Here is a 25494-nt window from a genome sequence, read left to right as displayed (position 1 = left end):
AATTAGGAGGTGATTGCTCTTCAGAGGGTCACTGCCACGTCAGCCAATCACCTGAGTGACTGCAAGAATTTAAATGTATTTAGGCATTATATAATTTGTCTTTTTAAATCTGACTTTTCTGAGGTGTCTGTAGAATATAACAAAGTCCCAGCTGAGCTGCCTGACAGGGCCAAAACAAAGCCAATAAATATACCAACGCTATTGTCCCCACTCCCGTTCCTCCAGCTCCCACCATTATTCAGTTTTTGGGTTGAGAAACTTCCCCAGACTGTGTCCAGGGAAAATATTCAATTCAGAGTAACGACAAAAATTATTCAAAACAAATTTATATCGAGAATTTGCCACTTGAAGAACTGATGGGGCACAGGCACAGCCCAAAGTGAAATCACAATATCATGATGTTGTCCCCCCTCCTTTTCCCTCAACCAGGATCACCTTTCAGTTTTCGCATTGGGAATCCTCACAAAACTGTATCCAGGGAAAATATTAAATGCAGAGTAAAGCATTGCTGTAAAGAAATACAAATTAATTCCTGTTATGTTTCAAGCCACAGAAATTGGTTTATTCCCTTATTGAAAGTTAGGTTGGGTCCAGGCACATTTGTATCTTCAGAATCAGGGATTTTAAGGAAGAAAAAAGTTTCTCATGTTTCCCGACATCCCATTAAAATGGTTTTCTTTTGACGTCAATTAGAGCCAGCTAAGGAAAAAAAATCATCCTTAATTGCTTTTTAGAAATAGACATTATTGCTTGCACCATCGCAGCCAGATTCGATTTCCTTTTACAAGAAACCAGGATGCTGGGAATGCTGCAAAACTCCAGCTCTGCTGAATATGGATGTGGAGAGCTCTGCTGACAGAGAGCTGCTTTCCCTTGGGCTGCAGAAAAACCTGGTGCAAACCCCCCCAACGTGCTGAAATATCTCCACAGTGGAAGAAGGCTGGAGCTGGATGTTCAGCTGGGGCTGCTTTGGGATGGGCAGTGCTCGGACACCGCTGCTCTGGAGCCAGGCTGGGGGAGCTGGGGGTGCTCACCTGGAGAACGCTCCAGGGAGAGCTCAGAGCCCCTTCCAGTGCCTGAAGGAGCTCCAGGAGAGCTGGAGAGGGACTGGGGACAAGGGATGGAGGGACAGGATAAGGGGCAATGGATTCCCACTGCCAGAGGGCAGGGATGGATGGGATATTGGGAAAGAATTCCTGGCTGTGAGGGTGCCCAGAGAAGCTGTGGCTGCCCCTGGATCCCTGGAAGTGTCCAAGGCCATGCTGGATGGGGCTTGGAGCAGCCTGGGCTAGGGGAAGGTCCCTGTCCATGGCAGGAACAGGATGGGTTTCAAGGTCCCTTCCAACCCAAACCATCCTGGGATTCTGTGGATGCCCAGTTCTCCATCCCTGCTTCCCCATGACAACAAGTGTAACCTATCCCGACAATTAGAGCTACAAGAAAACAATCAAGTCCTCAAAACTTGGGTGTGTTTCTTTACAAGGAGCATCACCAATTTTCTCAAAGCCTTCTCCACATTTGTCTTACTGCAGGGAATCCATAATGTCTCTGCCCACCAGGAAGAAGAGGAGTCCAGAGAGCAGCACCAGGGGCACCCCGGCGGCGGCGAACATGAAGGACCACCCGTAGTAGACGTGCACGGGGACATCATCCAGGCACTCCTCGCTCCTCTCCAGGAGGATGTACTTCTGAAAGTCAGCTGCAAACTCCTTCCACATCACAAAGAGAAACACGAGCAGGAGAAACAAACCTCCTGAGAAGAGAGACAAAACTGAGTTATTGTCTGTGCAGGAAATTCAGGAATAAAAGTGAAACAAGGTCATCCATGCTCGGCATCAAAGCTTTGTGTTGCAGGATTGCTGCTCCTGGCGTTGCTCTGCGGGTTCCTGTGGAAGCTGAGGCTGCTTGCCATGGGAGAGCCTCACACCACAGGGATCAGCTCCTGCCCTCTGACACCCTGGACTTTGAGCACCAGCACTTGTGAAGGCTCTGCTTCAGCAGGATGAGGCCGTGGAGAAACCACCAGAGCAGGGCTGATGCTCCCAGCAGGGTCCTGCCTTCCTCTCTCAAAGCTGGGATGTTCCACTTTTTTTCACTTTTAATTTCTCCAGTATTAATGAGGAGACACCACAACTTAGTTCTTCCTGGTTTATATCTACCCTTGCAAGCAGTGCCATAGCCAGTCCCCACCAGGAACGCAAAGATGCCGTGATAAATCCTCCTGATTTCAAAATTCTGGCACTGCCACCCCCAGAGCCAGCAGAGCCTGCAGGGCCAACACATTACAGGGTGGGAAAGGCACGAGATATTAATTAAATATATTTATTTATGCATTATATATTAATATGTTATATATTAATATTTATCTATTAATTAAATATAATATAGATATTATTAATTAAAGCCATGATATATTAATCTTAGATGGGCTACTAAATACCAGAATAATAACAAGAATATTAAGCAGCTTATGCCATAAGGCTGGAAGCAGATGACAAAAATTAGAGTGGCCCAAATCTCATTTACTGTGTATCGTTAAAATAATACATTTCTATGCTGCATTTTAGACTCGACATCTATTAAAGCTAAATAGTGATGGTGTGATGACAGGTCTGAAAGCAGTTCAGAAATATCTGATCTTGCTACTTCACAGGTAGAAGCTGCTATTTTTAAATGGTTCTGTATAACATATAGATATACACATACACACATATATGAAAGAAATACATCACAGCTTATATTATTTTTATGGTTGAAGTGAACCGCTCGAAATTAATTTAGTTGACAAGTTACCACACAGTTCTGTGGAGGTGTTGTGGCTTCTGCAGGATTTAATTTCTCCCCTTGCCATTTTTAAATCAAAGGTAGTTGTGGTGTATTTAATTATTCTTCCTGGCAGCTTATACACTCCAAAATCCAGCTCCTGTGCTAAGGAAAGGAAAGGGGTAAAGCTTGACATTGATTTATCTGCTTAGGGAGGTTACTGAATCTTCAGTCAGAGAAAACAGGTCTGTGTTTTACTGTGATTCTGTTTATAATGGTTATAAAAACATCTCAGAGACAAAAATAAGGCTCACATGAAGGTAAGAGGCTTCAAAGTCCTCACAAGGAACGAGGTAGAAGTTGCAGTTCCCCACCCTAAGCTGTCACATTTACTAAACTGCCTCCCATGCCCTAAAAAGATGCAATCTTATCAATCAAAAATTGGTGCAGCCGTACAAATATTCTTTACATCACCCCACAGTGATATTCCAGCCATTCTCCCTGATGTGGAGGAGTCCTTGTGTTTCCTGGAGAGGCAGGCGAGGAGTTAAACAGCAGCTGCTGGAACATTTGCATGTTCATTGAGGTTTTGATACCACTTGAAATTAAGTGCACAAATAAATATTTTACACTTACTATGATAGTTGTACACTTAAAATACCAATTATTCTACTATAAGAAAGCGATGGCGTGTTCAAATAGTCGCATGTCCTTTACAAAATACAATGTATTGATAAGAAGGCAATTAAGTCTTTATTACTGATGTAATTTAAAATTAAATTAATTAGATAGCAACTGAACCTTGAAAAGTGCTCCTTTAAAGATCAATTTCTATTTCATTAACTTATAATACCTACCGTAAGAGACGCAAATGAAAGCGCTGCCCCGGTGGGACAGAGAACGTGGGCATGGAAAAGTGCTTTGGAATTTCGCTTTAAATAACCAGGAATTCTGTGTTGATTCCTGCCAGGACAGTTCAGACGTCCTAAGTCTCATTTTTTTAAGTAATCAGATCAAAACCTTCCAGTTCTTACTGAGGAGGGTGTGGGAAGTCCCAGGTGTGAGTGGAACCACGCCCAACATCTAGAGGAGGTCAGGAATGGGAATTGGTCCCTCCTCGGGGCTCAGCAGAAGCTCCAGGTCTTGGCATGGAAGGAATTATTATTAAACAGGTACTGGAGGTGATGGCATGGCCATGGCATCTAAATTAAGAATGTTTTCACACTCTGGGAAAATGACAAGAATAAGTAAAGCCAGCAGCCTTCTTCCCTGGAATAATTACAGCTGAGTGATGAAGAATCCCTGGGATTTACACCACGTCCTCAGTGGGAAGAGAAAATCAGAAGGGCAGGTGCAGCTCGGGAAGGGCAGCTCACCGAAATCTGCTCAGCCAGAAATGCCTGTTTGGAGCAATCACAAGTGTACCTGAGCCTGCCTAAAATCTGTCACACTTACAGCCATCAGCAGCCTCTTCATCATGAGAAAATCAGGATGTTTCACTCCCCTGTTACCAAAGTGTTTGGCATTTTTGTTTTAAAATGCTGTTGAATTTGGGATTTTTCATCTGTTGAACATGTTTTACATTACCCCCTCCTTTCTGGGGCTTTTAGTGTTGGACACAGCAGAAAATCATCTTTGTTTCCTGTCAGCTTTGGGTCTAGAGACGTAGATTCCTTCCTGCTTTGAGCAGAAAAATGAAAAACTGAAAAAATGTAGTTTTCTGTCCTAAACATGACACTGGCATTGGCACCCACACACAAGACACAGGGTGTGTGTTGGGCTTGGGGAAGTAAAGACCTCATCAAACCTCATCCCCATGCTCCTCTCAGCATTCCTGTACTTCCTTCACAGGAAAATTACTCGAGTGATCCCTTTCCTTGCCTCCTTCTCCCTTTTGCCATTAGGATGGTACTGGGAAAAATTAACTGTGAAACTCCATCTCCAGGCAGATGAGGTCAACGGCATCTTCTGGGGTGGGGCTAATTGCCAGAAAATTGCAGTGAGGTATTAAATCTGTCTCCTTTGTGAGCTGCAGATCCAGGAGCCTGGAGCTCCATCCCCCTCTCCCAGCGGAGCTGTGTCTTCCGTGTGGGCAAATTGAAGTAGAGCTTTTCCTTTCTCTCACTTTATTTCCTTGTGACACCTTTATAGCTGCTAATTGTGGGGACAGGTGAGTGAACTCAATCTTTAACTCTTATTCTGGGGAAGCTACTGAACTTTTGTGTAATCTGCTAATTAGGAGAATAATGAACTTTGACTCGTTCTCCTCTCTCACTCGTTGCCTCTTAAGGATGTTAATAACGATGAAATGGAGGGGTGACCTCCAGCTGCCCTTCCATAACTGTCAGCCTTCACTGCACGTGGGGAGCCTGAGACTGCCAAAGTGGAGCTGCTCCATTTGGGAAGCAGAATATGAGCAAAAAATCCAGCGCTTTAGCTCACAGGATTGGGAAACTGGGCCTTTTTTCCATGCTGTTGGGTCATGCTGATGAACAGGTTGGTCCTGCCATGGGCAGGGATGTGACCCATCACCCCATGTTGCTCCAAGCTCCATCCAACCTGGCCTGGAACACTTCCAGGGATGGGGCATCCACAGCCTCTTTGGGCAACAGTGCCAGTGCTGCACTTCTAAGTTTAGTCTCTAAAATACCCAAAGGAAAAGAAAACCGAGGAGCACAAGGTAAGGAAAAATGAAAGACCACAAGCAAAGTTGTCTCAGAGCTTCCAGAAGCTGCAGCAGAGAGCCCATCCAGACCTCTTGGTGACATTGTAGTGACAATTAACCAGCCTCTGACTACTGAAACAAAGGGACAATCAGGCATCAGGCAGGATCTGCCACCGCTTGGAAGTGCTGAAGCTCATTCCGAGATGGCAAGGGCTGGGAGGAAAGCAGCACACTGGCTCCTGGCTCACGTATTCCAGGTGCTTTTGGGAGAGCTGGCAGGGAAAACTGCTCAGCTGAGGCTGTGGATGTGCAAAGGCAGCACCAGCAAATGTCAGATGGGCTCCGGCTCTTTCCAGAGTCACCCACTGGAGGAAATCCAGAGAAATGGATCCAATGCTTTGGAAGGGCTCTCTGAAACACCTCCCAGAGTGGTCCATTGGTTACGGGAGCTGGCACAGGCAGATTTGCCCTCTGGAATGTTCAGTAAATAAAAAGCATCTCTGAGGGAAATCCAAAGGGATCCATAACAATCCTCACCCTTTGAGGCTGGATTTCCCCAGCAACAGATGGACACACAACCCTCCTCAAGACCCGCACCAGTCTGGATGTCCATAAACGTCTGGGAATGCATTTCCAGTCTTTTGGCAGAAAAAGTGGTGTCATTTAACAATGAATAACCACAACTTCTCCCAAAAGCAGGGAGTTGGTGGGCAGAACAAAGCTGCTGGTGAAGGGCTCCCTGTGAGGCCGGGACATCCCGTGGTTCTGGTGCTCCATCTCCCACTCCGACTGCCAGACCACATTCCCACTCTGCAGACTGCCAGCTTTTTCACACTTCCTCAAGGAGAGATCCTTTCTGCAAGGGAGGTTAATTAAAACTGACCTGCAGGCCATGATTAGAAGACAAGAGGCGCTTTCTCCTGCATCATCCCTGCACATCCCGCTATCCGAAGGAAAGGGGTGGCTGGGGACTTGAGGCTGTGTTAAATCCATTGTTCCTACTGCTCAGTGCAATTATGCAAAATATTTTTAGAAGGGATAACGACAAAATAACCATGGAGGGATGCAACCCAAATCCATCCAGAAGCCAGGGCCAAGCAGGATCCAGAGGTCTGAGATCAGGATAAGCCCTGCTGAATAAAAGCATCAGTTGAAACACTAAGGAAACTTTGCTGAAAAACACATTGATTCCTTCTGCTATCATTTGAATGGAAAATATAGTAGGAAGTGTCTTCCAGCTGAACTCGTTCCCTCGAATGACTGTTAATAACAATGATTGCTGTTCAGATTGAAGCTGCATTAATACAAACTTCAATTTTAACAGCAGCATCTTTGTCTAATGCCAAGAGGTTTATGTGATGCATAATCAGCTCTTCTAAAAAGTGTCACATTCGAAGTCTCAGCCTTTTAATCAAGGAGTAGTCAAATAAAGTGGAAAAACAATGAGAAAAAAAAAAAAGGAAGACAGTTGAGTGTTACTCGACATCCTTTTCTGTGATATTTCTGCCCAATGTGCAGGCTGGACACACTCCTCAGGGACATCTGCTGCCTCCTGGGAGCCTGGACTACAGATGGGAAGAGAAAGGGCCCTGGTACAGCCCTTGGATTATTATCCATTATGGGATCACAACAGCCCCATGGAAAACTACAGGCTTGGAGCAGTGTGGCTGGGAATCTGTTTGTGGAAAAGGCTCAGGGGGTGCTGGTGCCAGCAGCTGGACATGAGCCCAGGGGTGCCCAGGTGGGCAAGAGGCCAATGGCACCAGGCTTGGACCAGGAATGGTGTCCAGGGGGATCAGGGCACTGCTGGGACACCTCGGGACCCCTCAGGACAAGAGGGACATTGAGGGGCTGGAGCGTGTCCATGTCCAGGGAAGGGAACAGAGCTGGGAAGGGGCTGGAGAATTCCTGAGGGATCTGGGAAAGGGGCTCAGCCTGGAGAAAAGGAGGCTCAGGAGGGACCTTCTGGCTCTGCACAAGTCCCTGCCAGGAGGGGACAGCCGGGGGATCGGGCTCTGCTCCCAGGGAACAGGGACAGGAGGAGAGGGAACGGGGAGGTTCAGGCTGGAAATCAGCAGGAATTTCTTCATTGTCCATCTCTGTCACAGGCTGCCTAGGACAGGGGTAGAATGAACATCCTTAGAGAAATCTAAAAGTTGTATAGATGTGGCAGCTGGGGACATGGGTCAATGTCAGGACCTTTCTTGTTAAATATTTTCATTAATGTTTTCAGCCCCTCCTAAATTGGGCTCACTTAAAGCATAAACTGAGAGCAAAGACGGTGTCTCATGTGCTTTATGCCAGATATGAGGCAGCAGGAGCTGGTGAAGGATCTGCAATTTAGCAGTGGTTTTTCAGAGAAAGGCCTGATTTCATTACCAAGTTCTTCACTTGGCGCAGCTCAACTGAGCTCTAGCCTGTGGCTGCTTGAGTCATAAAAGAGCTTTTTTCTGAGTTTGAGTCACTGGTATAAATCAAGTATTTCTACTATTGAAGCCAGTTATTCCTCTCAAATACAGAAAAGGAAAGAGCCCAAGTGATAATTCAGTGGAATCATTGGTAACAGCAGTGAGAAAAATGAATAAATGCCTATTTTTAATTCATTTTCCTGCAGTGCCATCGTTTCATCTTTTCAGGTCTCCTTAAGCCAGCCCTCCCATTTTGGATCATGGGGTTTGCCTTTCATCACTCTGTGGGTTTCCAGCTCTATCAAAGCTAGCAGCAGAGGCAGGAGCAGCCCAAATGCAGAGCCTGACTTTGGGGAATTGAGCGGGGCTGGCGGTGCCCAGGCTTAACACACCTGCAGGCTTTACTGAAATAAAAGGGTTGCACAGAGGAATAGTAAAAACAAAGTGATTTTCAAAAATCTCAGCCTTGCTAGGACTAAGCACTATCTTGCTAAAGCCTGGCTGAGCACAGAATCACAGAATGGTTTGGGTAGGAAGGGACCAGGGACAGGGACCCCTCCCACTGGACCAGGTTGCTCAGAGCTCCCAGGGGTTTAATTCCAGTGGGGAAGAGGGAAATCATTTGCTGCTCCCACCAGAGCCTCATCTCCCACGGCAGCATCCATCCCCCCCTTCCCCCATCCCAAAGCCACCCTGCCCCAGCCATGTCCCCTCACCTGAGAGCAGCAGGAATCCTCCCCCAACTTTGTAGGAGCGGGGGCTGGAGAAGGGGACCCCACACACCAGCAGGAGCCCCCCCACGAGCCCGGCGGCCACGGCCAGCAGGATGAACGCCGTCCAAAAACCTCTGTACACTGCAACAGGAGCAAAGTCAGTGAAAGGAGAGGGAAACAGGCTTCCTTCTACCTCAGAAATCTTTTTCTTATGATGCCATGTTTAACTCCTGATTTATCAGCAGTGAAAACAACAATCTGTGACGCCGCTGTGTCAGGCAGAGCTGAGGCTGCAGCTTTGCCAGGGCACCTGGAACAGCCACGGGTTCAGGGGGAATGTCATGCCCTACAGGATGGGACTGGAATGAAGCCAAAGGGCTGGGAAGGTTTGCCAGGGAAGCACACCAAAAAAAGAGGTGGGAGGAAAGGACACTGCTCTTAGCTGTGCCAGAGGAGGTTGGAAAAACTTGGCAAGAAAGGAAAGAAAATTGAAAAATTTGGAGAGGTGGATTCAGACTACAGCTTTGTTCCACTTTAATTAACACTTCGGGAAGGGGCCAGGCTCCTGGTTTAAAATAAAAACAGTGTTTGCTAGCAGGACTGCAGGAAAAACAGGAGCTCATGAGTTCCCCCATTAATGGCCTTGCTTGAGTCCAGGGGCAGGAGAGCAGCTGCCTCTCCATCCAGGGAATTTGGGGGTTTGGCTGTGGCTTCATACAACCACCCCAGGCAGAGCTGAGCAGGCTCGCTCCATCACATCCCACCAGACAGAACAGGATGGGATGCAGCCCACTAATTTAAGTCTCCCAGCAGCCAAGTGGGATACTGCCATAAACCTTATCCAAAAGGTCTTCCAGCAGAGACCCTCTGACACCCTGCTCCCCATCCCCTGGTTTATCCCTTGGACCACCACATCTTGCCCTGCCAGAAGCTTTCCAGAAGCTCCAGTTCGATTTAAGCAGAGCATGAGCAAGTGGGTAGTGCTGAAATGATTCACACTTGAAAGAAAAATGATACAGAGAAGATGTGTTTTCCTCATTTGAAACCATTTTGTCAGGAGAGCCACTTAGGGAGAGATAAGTATCTTGAACTCTCCAAAACCACAGAATTCATTTTCATGTTTAACCTCCCGTCACCCGTTTCTCTCAGGGAGTCTAAGAGGATGCAGATAAGGCAGAATTATCTCTGGAGCAGGTAACAGCTGGAGGACCCCTCTCCTTGGACAGCCTCCTGTTTTGTCAGCGTTTGCAAATGAGGACGGACTGGTTAGGAAGAAAAGGGTGTTAAGGACAGGAGTGGCTGCTCCCCACGAGGGCTTTGCAGAGGATTGGGAGCTCCCCCTGCCCAAAATGTGGAGGCTGAGCCGCCCCCACGTCCCCAGAGGTGATGGGGACAGGCAGGGAGAGGAGCCCCCTCCCCGGCACCCTCACAGAACCATCAAGGTCGGAAAAGACCTCTGAGAAGATCGAGATATTCCCGGGGCTGCCCCAGGGGACACATCTGGGAGGCAGCTGGGGAGGGTTTCACAGCCGGGCTGACAGGCAGGGACAGATGCCTCCAGCGCCCTTTATTTAGGACGGAAAAAAAAATGAGTGTGCGTTTATCAGCAGGATCATTCAGAACCTGGACGCTGTGCCCGTCTCTCCCAGGCAGGAACAATCCCAGTGCTTATTCCGCACTTTGTTTTGTCCGTGTTTGCTGCACATCCTGCACCAGCTCCTCCTCCTCCTCCTCCTCCTCCTCCCTCCACAGGTCCCCTGTATCCATTTGACACCGCTGAGCGTTCCCCGGGGCAGGAATTCTGCACAGCACAGCCAAAGAAACGAGCTGATCTCCCTCACATGCTCCTACTGACAATATTTTTTTTTTATATAAATTAATTTCTCATAGGGGAAAAAAAAAAAAAAAACCGAAACTAAAAAAAGGTACTACTAAAGGCTAAGGAAAAGGTCAAGATGTTTGTTTGTGCAGAACGTCTGCCCTGCATCCCCGGAGGCAAGGCAGACTGATGCACACTATTTAAAGAAATCAATTCATTTCAAAAAAGATCATTGAATTAATTCTAACTGCTGCCACCAATTTAGCAAATTAAAATTCCTAACAGCAGCTGATTCATTAAAGAACTTGGAAAATATAGAGAAACATAAATAAAAAGGGACTCGGTTGAAAGGGAGCTCTCCAACTGCGTAGTATTCAGTGCTTTAAAAATAAGGCACTCACTTGTGTGGATTTTCTAACAATTTGGTGTTTAACCGATTTTCCAGTGCTTCTTTATTTTGTCTTGCAACAAATCGACACCTGAGCTATCCAGGGAAACCAGATTTTGGGACCAAGTCAGCACCTGGGCTGGGTTTGGGTTAGGGCTCCAGCTCTTCCCAATGAGTGAGGAGATGAGAGAGGATGGATTTATCCTCCTGCCTTGCTCACAGGAGTCGGTGCTGAGCACCCCGTGAGAGGAGAGAAAACACAGGAGAACCTCTGTGCTTGGGGCAGCCAACCAAGCAGGACTGGCTGGTGAAGGAGCTCTCCAAAGGTCTCTGCTGTGCTTGGCTGTGTGAATTTACAGTGGGAGGAGCACAGCACTGCCACACATCCCAAATCTCTGCCTGACCCCGTGGAAAAGGAGCTGCTGGGGGAGAAGGAGAGGAACTCACCTGCAGTTGTGTCATAGGAGGGGTGGGGGAAAGGTCCCACAGCAATGGGCATGGGGAAGAGGTAGCCATGCATGCAGAACTTGGGGTGTGCTTGGCTGGCTGGAAGAGATGAAGGTAAAGAAGAATTAAATCCCTGTTTGCTTTTATTTCCTGCAGAATCAGTTACAGTACTGAGACAGTGATGTGCTGTTGCACAAAACCTGAAAAACCTTCAGTGAAATCAGAAGGCTGGGGAGGAAAAAAAGATAATAAATATTGGCTAGAGAGGAAAAAAAAATAGAAATAAGAATTATGAAAGAGGGGAGATATCAGAGGCTCTGAGACCACTTCTTGCACATCTTCTCATCTTCATAACCTGAGTCTGAGGTGGACAAAAATCATGAAAGATGGAAAAACTGAAGTCAGTGTCAATATTCTCATTGCTGTTTTCCTCCAGAAAAATGTGCATGACCACCTGGAAGGGTCAAAATATTTGGGTACCAGAACAAGGTACTTCCAAGACCTCCAGCTGGTGAGAAGGAAAAGCACAATTAGAATGGAAATGCCCCATCAATATTAATACCACTGAGGCTTATCATGATTAACAGTAATAGAATGAATGTTAAATGAATTAATTAATGGTTGGCCACTTATTTAAATATGTTCCCCAGCTCAAAGGAGCACTTTATAATAGGTGGACATTAGTTCATGCTAAATTGACTATGGAATACCTATTGAATTAATTATTACATCCACAAGAGCAGCAAATTAATTTGCCATGATCAATCCTATTATAATAAATACCTAAAGAAGTAGAAAAAAAAATTTGCCAGTTATCAGAGTGACTCATTTTACTTCAGGTAAAATTATATTATGTATTTCCATATAATGTAATTCAGTAGCAAACTCCCTTTCTCAAGCCTGTCCTTTTTTATCACAAATTTCCCGTGTGAAAAACCTCCCATTGTTCAGTTGAACGGTGGCGGGAAGTATTCCTGCAAGGTTTTACAGGAAACAGGTCAGGGGCTGGGGGACAGCGAAGTCATTTGAAATTTTAATCACTGCAGAGTAAATTTAGTGTAGGAACCTGCATTATTTGCAGGGAAGTGCCCTCTGAGGTGATTGTGCTGCTCCACAACCACAGGAACATCTTCCATCGAGGCCTCGGCGGGCACAGGGCCAAGGTTCTTGTGGTGTTTAAAGCCTTTGCAGAACTTATTTAAATATGATTTCATATTTAACTTATTTTTAACTGGGGGTGTTTTGTCCCAAATCCTACTGTAGAGCTGGGTCCCCAGCAGGAGGGGCCTTTCCTGTTCCTTTCCTATTCCTTTCCTATTCCTTTCCTGTTCCTTTCCTATTCCTGGTGGGAACAGCTGGGTCACTGGGCCAACCCTTCACTGCACGAGGGCCACCAGGTTGGCACCATCCAGTATCACAGAACAGGTTTCACCCTTTTCTTCAATTTGTTTTTTGAAGAATGAATGTGTTTTTCAAAAAAATAAAGGATTTTGCATCCCTCTCTGTTTATTCTCAAGTGTAATTCCAGTGATCTTAAAAAGTAAAAAAGGTGAGATCTTAAAATAAAACGGCTTTCCGTGGTGCACCACTGGTCCTGAGCACCCAGGGACACCACGAACACACATTTCCAGCCTTCTCAGTGCTGAAATCAGTGGGAGCTGGGAATTCTGAGCACCTGGAAGGCAGAAAACAGGGACAGAAGAGTGATGCAAGAAAGGGCATGGGCTCACATTTACAGAACTTTGCCAAACACGAATATCAAGAGGTATTGGGAGGGAGGGGGAGGAAGGAAGAGTTCTCCTTGCTGGTGGAAGCCACTACTCCACATAACTTTGTAGGTGATAAATTAAATGGCCTCAAGAGGTTGCAACATTTCTGTGAACAGCCCTCTGAGAGCAAAATCCAAGCCAAAAAATGAGCACAGAAAGGGGACAAAACGAGTGAGCCAGGTTTGCTTTTGACAGAAGATGAGAATGACAAAAATTAAATTAAAACTGTCTCCACATCCCTGGGAGCACTTCCTGTGTTTGTTTCCCATTAAACTGTGAGGGAATGCTGTGGATATAGAGTGGTGGCATTGTACTCACTGTACCAGAAGGTCCAGATGGTCGCGGGGTGGCCGTCGCCAAAGAACCAGCACCGCCAGAAGAAACCCTCGTGGTGGAAAGTGAGGATCTCCTTCCCAACCTCTGTTGGAGTCTCAGCCTGGGGAGCAATGAAAGCCGAGGTTGAAACAGGGAAGATCATTGTGCAAAGAGTGCATGCTTTGCTTAGAGAGACGTTGATTTAATTTTTTATGGGGTTTTCATTTGTTTTTTGGGTCCACTTTGGAGGGATGGGGGAACACGGAGGAGCTGCTGTCCTTGACTTTCTGCTGTGTCACAGCTACAAAATGTTCTGTTAACAAATTGTCCTGAGAACCTGCACAAACCATTTGCTTCCTTTTCTCCTGTCCTTAAACCCCTGCTGGCCAGAGCGGGATGGGAATTTCAGGGAGCTGGGCCTTCTGGGTGTGCCCTACTCCTCAAACACCTTCCTCCAACCCCCAAACCAGACCTGTGAGCACAAGGTTTTGGTCTCTCCAGAAGGGAGGATATTGCAAACTTTAGTCATGGAAGATTTACCAAAGGATTTATTAAAATTATCTCAAAACCAGTTTTATCTTCCTCACACAGTTTGACAAAGGAGACTGTGACAAAATTATGTTTTATGATGGATGGGGAATGTCCACAGAAGAATCTGCCCTGTGAACCACAAAGGAGAAGGGACACAACAGGGAGGTGCTAGAGGTACTTATCCTGTCACAGGTTAAAAGGTTTGGGTAGGAAGGGACCTCAAAGCCCATCCAGCACCACCCCTGCCATGGGCAGAGACACCTTCCCCTATTCCAGGCTGCTCCAAGCCCCATCCAACGTGTCCTTGGGCACTTCCAGGGAAGAATTTCTCCCCAATATCCCTCTGGCAGTGGGAAGCCACTGCCCCTCTCCTGTCCCTCCATCCCTTGTCCCAAGTCCCTCTCCAGCTCTCCTGGAGCCCCTTCAGGCACTGGAAGGGGCTCTGAGGTTTCCCCAGGGATCTGCTTCCCTCACCTCCATGCTTTTATGCATCACATTATAGCAGCTTCCAGAGCTCTGCCCAGATTCTCCTTTGACTTTCAGAATAAAATCCTGACTATGACAAGGGGAACATGCAGCCCTGAAACTTCCTCAGCTGGTGGCTCTGACTTGGTGCATCCACAGCACATTTCACTGAGTTTGCCAGATACTCAGCCCATCCTTATCTGTAAGGGACAGGATTTGACAGTTCAAGAAAGGGCAGAGAAGGTAAAAACTGAGCCTGTTATCCACAACCAGTAACAGAAATAGAAATAATAGAAACAGTGTCTGAAATAGAAAGAAAATAGCTCAGAGGGAAGAGTAAGAGCGGTTCCTATTTCTGCCTGGTGCTTTTGAAGTCACTGCCTCAGCGTCAGGCTCCCCAACACTTGGCCAAGAGCGTCTCTGAAATGTTTGAGATGCTTATTCGTGTCGTGCAGTGCATCATCTCTGCTCTCTCCACTTTCAAAAACAACCAAAATGCAAAACAATTAACACTGTCACTTCCCAAGTGCACGAAAAACAAGTGGCACTTCTCTGTCTCTGCCATCCCCAGGCTTTACTGAGCTGTGTGAAACTAAAGACCTTGTCTTCTGTTCCACTTCTCCAGGCATTTTCTTCCATCATAATTTTTTGGTTTTTTTTAGTTGGGAAAGTCATTTGGAACCATGACTCAAGCAAACAGTGCCCTACATTTGATTATGGGATTCTGAAATGAAAGAAAAATATTTCTTGCTGGCATCATGATGCTTACCCAGGGTGACTCACCGCACCAGGAAAAAAATCAAACCTAATTGGATTGAACTTTGAAGTAAGAAAAAGTCTGCACACAACAAGGATCTTCCTGTCATTTTGTAATGGAAACCACACATTGATTGGCACAAAAACATTTCGGGGGAGTGGGTGGCTCGAGGAACTGATCTGGTTGTTATTTCATTGAAGAGTTAGACAACAGCAAGTGCAGTGAAAATCCAGCTTGGGGGATCCATAAACGAGCGACACCAGCCCTTAGCACTAAAATACCAAGCTGTCCCTTGAAAATTACATTTCCTGCTAACTAAAATCCTATATAAATCTTACTCTGAGGATATCCAGGCCACTGGTCGGATGGGCAGGAACCTGTCTGTTCTGTGTCTGATGTTCACTTTTGTTTGGTGTCTGTGCTGCAGCTGTATCACTTCAGATGGAAGTGATTGCCAAGCCCCACAATTTTAAACATGAACTAGTTTTAAATGAAGAAACTTATAGAGAGAGAAATCTTTTAATGGCAAATATCGGGACATATCTTTTGTCTTTAGAGGGAAATGCTGTCAACAACTAAAGCTCTTACATTTTTGCCTTTCATTCTCTAATGTTCATATCTGCCAGATTACAGAGGTGCCGTCTTCATGTTTCCTAGACACAATTTACTCCAGTCAAAATGCTCAATATTATGGAAAAGCAGGGTTAGATTTTAAAGAATTTAAAGTTTTACCTCGCGCTGACGTTCTACATTAACAGGTCACTTTCACTGAGCATAAATATTATCACAGATTTCAAATTTTTAGATCTGAAATTATTTAGGTAAGTCCTTTCAAAGCACAAGATTGCAGAGCTCACCCCCCTGGTGCTCAGAGTGCTGTTCCCATGGTCGAAGACCCCGCAGGTGTCCGTGGCCAGAAGCCAATAATCCGTCCCAAAGGCGATGAGGAAGAGCAACACCCCGATGCCTCCGAGGATCCCGGCTGCCAGGGCGGCTGCTCCGGCCTTCATGGGGCAGCAGGGGGGAAACCAGCACAACTGGAAATCAGAAAAGGAGGAAAACCCCCGAGTTTCCCGGGTCTCTGGGAGAGCAGGGCCAGAGAAATGCTATTTTTGGATGTGGATAATAATCTCCTGGCTGGTGTGAGTTTCAGTGGGTGGTGGAGCAGGACTAATAAAAGCAGATGACCTGGCGTAAGCAAGCAGCTGTGGCATTAAGGATCATGACAAACAGCTACTGAGGCAGAGCAGGAGCCATCCAAGGGGACACACGGCTGCTGCTCCGGGAGGAGCTGAGCCCAGAGCCCTCAGGACACGGCTCTGGGTCACGAGTGCAGAATTCCTGGGACACCAGGGAGTTATTCCCTCCCTGCACACACGAGCAGAGCTGGACCCAAAGGTCTTCCCCACACTGTGGAGCCCATGGTGTCCTCAGCCACTGTGGTGACACCTCTCACCGTGTCCCCACAAATGGCACCTTTGGAATTTGTGTCTCCTTCTTCATCTTCATTCTTCAACTCTGATGTGGCTTTCAGAGAAAGCAACCCCAGGGATGCAAGAAAAACATTAAAACATGGGGAGATCTTAAATATCCTGGTCCTCTTGGAAGGGTTGCAATCAACACCTTTGCACCAGGCAGGTCCACATGGAGCTGGACAAGGAGCATCCAAGCAGGTGCACACACGGACACACCAGGGATGTCCTGCAGTTGTAAATGATGTTCTCCCTCCTCCCAGAGAAAAGTGGATTATATGGATCCATACCTCTCCCACCCACCCGGCCTGCTGTGGGAGAAGTGTCTCCTGGGAGCAAGGACATTCCTGCATGGAATTTCACTGCCATTTGCTTCCTAATGTTTTTGGCTTCTGCTGGAGCATCTGCTGTAGATCACTGCCAGGAAAGGGATGCCAGACTAGGAAAATTATAATTTCTGTAGGGCAATAACTATATTCCTGTGACATGCCAGGAGGCTGGGAGAAGAAATTTAAATCACAGTTAAAAATTGCATTCCGATTTTCTAACCTTAGCTTTAGTCATGACCTGCTCTAAACAGGGGGGAGGTTGATGATGTTGACTTCTCTATCCTATGGTAATTTGTGTTGCCAAATTGATTCCCAAATCAATTTAATATTTGAAGTTACCTGTGAACATATGGGTATCTCAAAGCAACTGCACACTGGTTGGGGAACCTGGAGAAGGCTGGGAAAATTTTTGACTGTACTTCTTATTGAGGCATATAGAGTGCTGAATGTTCTCAATCTTCTGTTGAGCTTCTACAAGCACAACGGAATTTAAATTATAATAATTTATTTTATCTTCTGCATTGTCTTTCTTAAATATTGCAGGGGTAGCTGTTAAATAACACATCAGGCCTCTCTTTCCCTCACTGTCCCAGGGGCTGAGTTGCTCCTGGTTTAACCTGACTGTGAGCAGGTGAGGAATTCCACAAGATCCAGGATTCAGAGCAAGCCCTTCACTGACAGGGAAAGGAGAGCTAGGGCAAGGTTCAGATTTACCATCATGCAGGGTCAAAACCCAGCCACAGAGCTGGGATTCTGCAGGAATAAACACACCCTGTCCATCCCATTGTCCTGCCATTCCAATGGAAACACTCCCAGCCACTGAGAGGGATTTCCATGTAGGTTCTTGTGATCAACCCTCCCTAAACCTCCACTCATCCCATCCCTACACAAATTACCCTTTCCCACCTCATCCCAGCATATTCACTCTTTTTCCATAGTTTTGAACAGCAATAACACACCCATCTCCCAGCCACTGGGGCTTCACTGCTGCTCCTTGTAGTGAACACAAAATGGTTGATTAAATACAAAGTACAGTTTATCTATCACCTAAATAATCAATTAGTGCAATTCCAATCAGACATTTAACTACCACACAATCCTGGCTAGACCTGTCTGAAGTGACAATGACAATTGGTTGCCATCTCTTCTCATGATCTCCTCCTCAAAGCTGGACATGACTGACAGGAGCTTTGGCAATGCTCAGAGGAGCTGGGTGAAAACAAGGATTTGCACACCAGGAGAGAGGATTTTTTTTTGTAGCTCACACTGCAATTACATAAAATTAAAATGCAAAGTGGGCACTTGTGTATTTTTGTTTTTAAAAAGGGATTAATGCACACTTCCACATCTCTGGGTGTGTTTTGAGCCAGCTGTATTTGGCACTGCTGTTTTTGTGCTACTGCACATCCCGAGTTAGTGCTGTTTGCCATTTGGAAGTGTCCTCAGGAATTCTGGGTCCCACTGGCAGAAAAACCCTGCGTGGCTGAGGCAGAACATTGCTGGTGCCCAGCCTTGGCTCTTCACAGGATGCCTTCTGCCCAGTCAAATATCCTCCAAATTCTGAGGCTGTGGAACAGGAATTGAGCTCCCAAGGTTGGGATGTCTCTCCATGAAATCCCACTCCTGACAGGTGTTTCTTTTCAAAGACAGGTTGGACAGGGGTTGGAACAGCCTGGTCCAGTGGAAGGTGTCCTTGCCCACAGGAGGGTTTGGAACTGGATCATCTTTAAGGTCCCTTCCAAACCATCCTGTGATTCCAGTGTGATTCTATGATTCCTTGTCACAGCCCCAAGCATGTTCTCATCACCTTCAGGATCCAAAAAATCCCTGGCCAGTGAGACCATGTGTTCTCTCCCATAGCCTGTAGGAAGTGATGATGATGGTATTTGTCTTTTGGAGCCCCTGTTGGGGTCTCTGCATCCACACCAAAGCTGGGGGGGGTGAATCAACCATCCAGCACCACATTCCATGCAAAGGCAGACACAAATAGCATTTAATTCCCAAGGAAAACAGCCCTTCCTTTCTTCCCTTGCCTCTCCTGACACCAGCAGGGAGCTGCCTTCAGCATCCTCTTATCCACAGAGGTCAAATGATAGTGCCACCCTGGCCAGCTCCAGGACTTCAGAGGATGGAAAGGAAACTTCTATCCTGAGCATTTTATTAATTCCTAATTGACCCCGAGGAGTTTTTTTTGTTTGTTTTCCCTTAAGCTTTTGAACCAAAATTGTGACTCTCCAAAACATACATATTCTAGCAAGGAGCTGGGACAAGTCAGCTCAGATTTTTCACAGAATTGGGTGTTTTACCTTTGAATTGATCAAAGACTCCATCAGCACAGTCTGTGTTGTTATTTCCTGTAGTTTGATCCATGCTCACAGAAAAATTTACATTTTATGTAGATAGATCAACATATTTTCGCTCTCTCATGTGGAAAGCAGAGGATTTCTTGGAATTTGATAAAGAGATGAGTTTCCAGGGCAGCCTTTGGAGATTACTGAGTCTCTTTGGAGATCTGCAGACCTTTCTTCATTGGAGCTTGGCCTGATGATCCTGGGTGCTGAAATCTTGGAATAGACTGTTCAGGGCAGGGGTGGAGTCTCCATCCCAGGAGGGATTTAAAAGCCCTGTGAATGTGGCACTTGGGAACACGGGCCAGTGGTGGCCTTGGCAGTGCTGGAGGAATGGTTGGGCTCCATGGTTTTAAAGGGCTTTTCCAAAGCCCTTTTAAATGATCCATGGTTCTATGATCTGCCCTGCTCCAAAAGATGTCCCTCGTGGTGTTTCCTCAGGTAGGTGAGTGAATCTGTCTCGAGGCTCTTCTTTTACTCTTTTTTCCCCCAAACCTCAGAACAGACACTGAGGACAGCAAAGCCAACCAGACCACAACAAGAGCCCCCAAACACTGCCAACTTTACCTTGGAAAATCCACCAGCATCCCCAATGGTTTCACAAAGAGCAACCCCCCAGTCTGAGCTGTGCTGGAAGGGAGGGCAATAGATACCCATGTTGACATTTGCCCCTTTAATTCTGAATTAAAATGATAATCTCCAGTTCATCTCCATCACATGCTCCCTTTTCATCTCCCCCGTCTCCACGTCTCTTGGAAGGAGCACATAAGCCTGGTTGTTGAAAGATCCTTCATGGTTCTTCTGAGGCTGAATCCCCTCCAGGACTTGATGTCAGGAGAGAAAAGAGCTCAAATTTGCCTCACCTGCTTCTCAGGCGCTGCCAGCCCTTTCCAGGATTAAGTCATTATAATCTCCTTAAGCAGTCATGAAATAAAATAAACACAAGCGTGGTTTTCTGCTCAAAATAAAAATACTTAAGTTCACATGAGAAAATGTTTTTGGAGTTCTGAGTGCAGGGGAGATTTTGCCTGATTTTCAAATGCAGCTGATTGATGTCTTTGCAAAGAGTTTTCTGATGTGGTTTTTGGGTTCTCTCTTTGCTCTCAAGCTACTCCCCCTTATTAACAACTTTTGCCCATTTTAACCTGAACTTTCCACAGACTCCTGTAAACTTCCAGGGGAAGCACAGAGCAAAAACTCTCTGAACTCCTAAAGGAATCAAACTGAAGCAATTTATTTCCACAGAACCATGCAATATTCAATGATACACTGAATCCGTGTTTTTAACACTTTTTAAAGGACTAAAACCCTGGAAAGAATTAATTAGGCATGCTCTGAAGCCTGAGCACTTAACAGTTTTCCACTTGGTTGTAGAATTTTAAGACCACCAACACTGGATACTGGCAAAGATTATCAAAGGTACTCTGGGCTGAAATACAAACTAGTCAGAGGGCTTGGCTGCTAAGTGACTGGAAAATACTTCATAAAAGCTTTAGATGGGCTATTATATTTTGTAAAGAAATTTTAAGAAAAAATCCACAGTATCCAGAAGGTTAAATTTAGGGCAGAGTGACTCATTGGGAAAAAATGTCCTGCTGGGAATACATACTGTCTTCTCTGCAGATCAAGCAAATTGTTCATGCAGCAGAGAGGTTTTGATGGACCCAGCACTCGAAGTGGGGCTGGAAGGGAATGATGGGCTGGGATCCATGAAGGATCCCATGCCTGAGCATGGGAATGTGTGGGGCTGGGCTGGAGCAGCCTCTGCACACCTGGAGCCAGCAACCTCTGGAACTGCCAGAAGCTGCAAGATCCTGCCATGGAAACGTCCCTTGTGCTGAATTGAGATGAAAATGTACATTTCTAAAAAAAAAAATGCAAGGAAATTTTTTTTTTACCTTTTTTTCCCACATCAGATAAAATTTCCATTCCATTTTCTGGCATCCTTCGAACCACTTCTGTCGCCTACAACAGTATTACATAGAAATCTACCCCCACCAAAACAGCCAGCATTTAATAAGGTCCTTGATAACCCATAATGATATTGCAGAGAACTGATGGGAATCTCAGTTGAAAAAAAGCTCCTTATTTAAGTGCCTGATGCCCAGAAAAATGATGGAGGCTGGACAAAGATGACAAGGATGGATGCAAGACAAAGATGGTACAGACACCCAGGTAGTTCAGACCAAATAGCACAGCGCAGATGCAAAAGCATAAAACCAAAATAAAAGAGCCAAAAAACCCCAAACAAAACCCAAGCAAGAATTAGCCAATCACAGTTTCTATCCTTGATTAAATACCCCTTGACAAGCAAAATTATTTAATTTCCTTTTTGTTCTCCCACTATAGAATAAAAACTACTCACCTTAGTAAATCTTCTTATGACAATTTACTACACAGAATTTAAGGAGAAATTTAAAACACTGAGGACATAAAACTGCAGGTGAACAGGGACATTCCAACCCCAGAGAGCTGAGGACCAGTGTTTTTTTCTCTCCCTTGTATGCAATGGCTTTCACCAATAACAAGAACACCAATTTTATTTCCCTGTTACAACCGCTTTCCTCAGTGGTGATTTGGGATCACTGGCCAAGGGTGGAAGGAGCTGCTGTTCCAAGAGGATCTGCCTGGAATGACACCCAGAGGCACCCCTGAGTGTCCCCAGCTCCTGATGATATCACCAGCAGCACGCTGAAGTGGTGAGGAGAGAATAACTCAGAGATGATCCCATAACACAGCGAGTTTAATTGAAATTGAAACGTAGAACACTTCAACATATTCCTAAATGTCTTAGATTGTATCTAAATATATTACAACATACTCAAAGATGGGCTGTTTTCTAAACCAAGTACAACCAAACCCACATGGCTCCCATGCACATGGATTAAACTAGGAAACAAACCAAAATTGTAATAAATTAACTGAAGATGACAATGAGCCTATATTAAAATCAATACATATGTACATATATGTATATACACACATAAAACACACATCTATTGTTAAAAGCCCCAATTTTCCTTCGCAATGAAGTGAATTTCCAGTGATGGAGTGACCTTCAAGTCGACAGGAACCGCCTCAGCATATGCCAGGACACCATAAAGGGTTTTTTTCAGAAGAAAATGAGACCTTGGATCATTGCAAAGCAAATTCATGCAAATTTGAGCCTTTAATATAAAATGCAAGCCCCAATGTACTGGGTAGGGGTCTCCTAAGGGAGCATTTCTGCACATAGGAGACGGGTTCTGCGAGCCCAAAAATATCATGGAGGGGAGTCTGTGAATTCCTACAGCTTCTTTTAATGCTGTTTCAAAAAGAGCCACTCATTCAGATTAAACACTCTTAGATCAGAGGAAGGAGAAGAGAAAGAAAAATGTCACAGCAAAACTAAAACTTGTCCTGTCAGGTTCAGTAAGGACACGAATTCAAAGGCTTGAACTTACCTGGAGTTTCAAAGAAAATTACCCAAAGCTGGGGCTGTCTTCCTCAGGTCCTATCCCTGGAGTTTGCCTGCATCTGCTGTGCAAAGGGCTCACTCCTTTCCTGGGAGAAGCAGCCATGGTTTGGGTCACCTTCTTGGTACTTTCAAATCCTTCTAAACCCACAGCTCCCAGCTATGGCAGCACAGATCATCCCAAAATATCTTTATAGGATTAATGCAGCCAATCAACCACATCAGAAACCTTTCCCATCTATTTAGAGGCTGTCACCACCATCTCCTGGTATCACCACTGGGTTTAGAGCTTCCTCATTTTAACTTTGAGGTGAACCATTTCTTACATAAATTTTTAAAAACCAGTAAGAACATTTTTCTCCCTTTTCAATTCAGCTGCAATAGTTTTTCATTAGCAGAACTGTGGGACAATCCCTCAGGTGAGACACAACCCCTTACTTAACTTTGTCATTTAACTTTGGGCTTCGTGAGATTAATGTTCATAGCCAGGATCCATCAGTTCCTGAGGAGCAGAAGAAACTTGTTGCTGTTTCTGCTCTTTTCCCCATCCCCTAATAAAAGCTTCTTTGAGATTATCAAGTTTTTCCCAATTATAATCCAAATGCTCCCTGCTGTTTAGCCTATCCCTGAAAACTAATGAGAAGATCCCATATCTCACCTTATTAAAACATCCTTCCTTGCAGATGTAGGCAATTTCAGCAATTTTCCCAAACTAAACAGGCTAATTTTTCCTAGAAATTCCCTATAAATATCTCCTCAGCCATTCCCTGGCATTGCTGATGCTCTGCTGAGCATCTTTTCCCTCGGTTCCCACCAAAAACCCAGCACTGGGCAATAAGAGCGACTTTCCACGCAACCACTCCGGATATTCCGCCCTGCCCACGCTGTCCTTTCCAACATGCATCTTAATTTACATTATGTACATGTGGAGCAGCCCTCCCTGAAGGGGTCAGACCCTCATGGGGAGCCAGAGCATCCCTTGTGTTTGTACATCTCCAGACTCAGCTCGCTCTTCGCGTCTTTCCTCCCGGCCCAGGTTGCGCCGCCGGGCTGCGGGGGTGGGATGGCACACACGGACTTGGATCGGCTCTCCTTCACCTCCCAAGCCTTCTCCGTGTTCCCCACTGTGGGAAGAGAAACACCATGAGGAACACCATGAGAAACACCCTTCCTTGTGCTGCAGCAGGAATTAAGGAACACCCAGGTGGCCGCGTGCTCTCTGGGGATGAGCTGTTCCACTCCACGGATCGCTTCCCAATTATAAAACAGGAGACAAAGATCAGCGTTTCCATGGAAGAAAAAAAACAAGAAAAGGTAATTTAAACCCAGGTTTACACTTTGAAATACATGAAGTATTTGGATCAATATCATCATTCTTTTGTCAGTCCCCACCTGCAACTTTGCAGAGCAAAAATTCACATTGGTGACTACCTTAAACCATCTCTGGAAAATGCAGGTGTCCTGCTGGAGTTCATTCATGACCTGGAATGTCATGCTGTCACATTATGGGATTTTTTGGCAGGGATGAACATGCAACCACAACAGAAGGGTTACAATCTCCTTCTGCTTTGCCACCACTGTATGTCAGGGGCCAAGCTGCTTGTGTTTTCCTTGAGGTGGAAAAATACCTTACCTGGAAACAATGGTTTTTATCATTTTTCTCTGCTTACAGTCATGGTTTTCTTCAGGAAGAACATAACTGAAGTACTCCTGGTAAACTGTGGATTAAAACAGCTACATCCCAGGTTGGATGAGGCCACCTGAGCTAGTTGGAGAAGTCCCTGTTTGTGGTAGAGGGGTTGGATTAGATGGCTTTGAAAGGGCCCAAACCATTCACACCAACCTCAGGCTGGGCTGAGAGGGGGCACCGGGGCTGGGAAGGCTTTGGGCGCTCCTTGCTCAACCATGAGGCTCATCTAAAGATGTTCCACATCTTCCCTGTCACCTGCTGGGCCATTCCACGGGGATGAGGGTGAGCAGGGAAGGGCAGGGAATAACCCCCAGCTCCACAACTTACCGGTGAAGGAGCGGCAGAGCTTGGGCTGGGGTGTGGCCTCGCCCTGCGCCGAGCACGAGTCCTCCTTCTGGGACTGAGGGAGAGAAGGACTTCAGTGCCTTGTGAAATCTGTTCACGACACCCCTGCCTCATAAACCAACCCTCTGCAATCCCTAAGGACTCCACTCCCATTCGTTTAACTTTTGCCACATAAAAATAAACAAAAAAAGAAAAGAAAAAAGAAGGATTGCTAAAAACAGACTGAAGAAATCTATTTGCAGACATTGATTTGCATAGTGTCAACACAGAATCATGGAATGGCCTGGATTGGAAGGGACCTTAAAGATCATCTCGTTCCAATCCCTCTGCTGTGGGTGGGGACATCTCTCAAAGGACCAAGGTGCTCCATCCAAACCAGCCTAAAACCCTTCCCTGGATGGGGCATGCACAGCTTCTCCAAACAACACTGGAAGCTCTTTATGGATGTCAAGAATTTAGAAATAAAACTGAGCCAGTGTCAGAAGCTTAAATAATTAAAATTGCACAATACAACAATTATGTTCTGAGCTCTGGGACAGGTCTGAGCTTCCCAGGAATGGTTCAGCACAGCGGATGGGAAGGAGCAGCCCTGGAGCTGGGAGGATGGGGCAGGGAGCGCAGAAGGCAAAGCTGTCCCCAGGATATGGATGTTTCTCACCTTGGCTGTTCCCCACGCTGGCTGCAGGCCAAGGAGGCAGGTAACGAGCTGGCACTAACGAGCTCCCTGTCCTTTCACTCCAGTGCTAATCTCCACCCTCCAGGACAAAAAAATAGCAACGAAAAAAATAAAAATCAGGTAGCACAATGCCGCCTGGA

At 45.9% G+C, this 25494-nt stretch overlaps 1 protein-coding gene and 2 long non-coding RNA genes across 3 annotated transcripts; 1 reads left to right on the top strand and 2 right to left on the bottom strand.

The window, feature by feature from the left end:
* Window positions 1-509: 509 nt before the first annotated feature.
* Window positions 510-16160, bottom strand: LOC131583680 (transmembrane protein 182-like). Its single transcript, XM_058848073.1, has 5 exons — window positions 15898-16160; window positions 13291-13408; window positions 11204-11302; window positions 8553-8690; window positions 510-1753 (listed from the first exon to the last, which is right to left on the bottom strand). The coding sequence occupies exons 1-5, from the start codon at window positions 16048-16050 to the stop codon at window positions 1524-1526; spliced, it is 738 nt and encodes a 245-aa protein (XP_058704056.1). The 5' UTR covers window positions 16051-16160; the 3' UTR covers window positions 510-1523.
* LOC131583687 (uncharacterized) lies at window positions 1760-6887 on the top strand. Its single transcript, XR_009278574.1, has 2 exons — window positions 1760-1882; window positions 1918-6887. It is a non-coding gene; the product is annotated as an uncharacterized LOC131583687 (long non-coding RNA).
* Window positions 16161-23583: 7423 nt separating the features above from the next.
* Window positions 23584-25494, bottom strand: LOC131583688 (uncharacterized). The gene is made up of 3 exons (XR_009278575.1): window positions 25337-25494; window positions 24661-24733; window positions 23584-23767 (listed from the first exon to the last, which is right to left on the bottom strand). It is a non-coding gene; the product is annotated as an uncharacterized LOC131583688 (long non-coding RNA).

This window comes from Poecile atricapillus, chromosome 12, assembly GCF_030490865.1.
Source record: "Poecile atricapillus isolate bPoeAtr1 chromosome 12, bPoeAtr1.hap1, whole genome shotgun sequence".
NCBI classification, from domain to species: domain Eukaryota; kingdom Metazoa; phylum Chordata; class Aves; order Passeriformes; family Paridae; genus Poecile; species Poecile atricapillus.
Note: the sequence above shows the minus strand (reverse complement) of the source record. Positions and strands in the feature narration are given on the sequence as shown.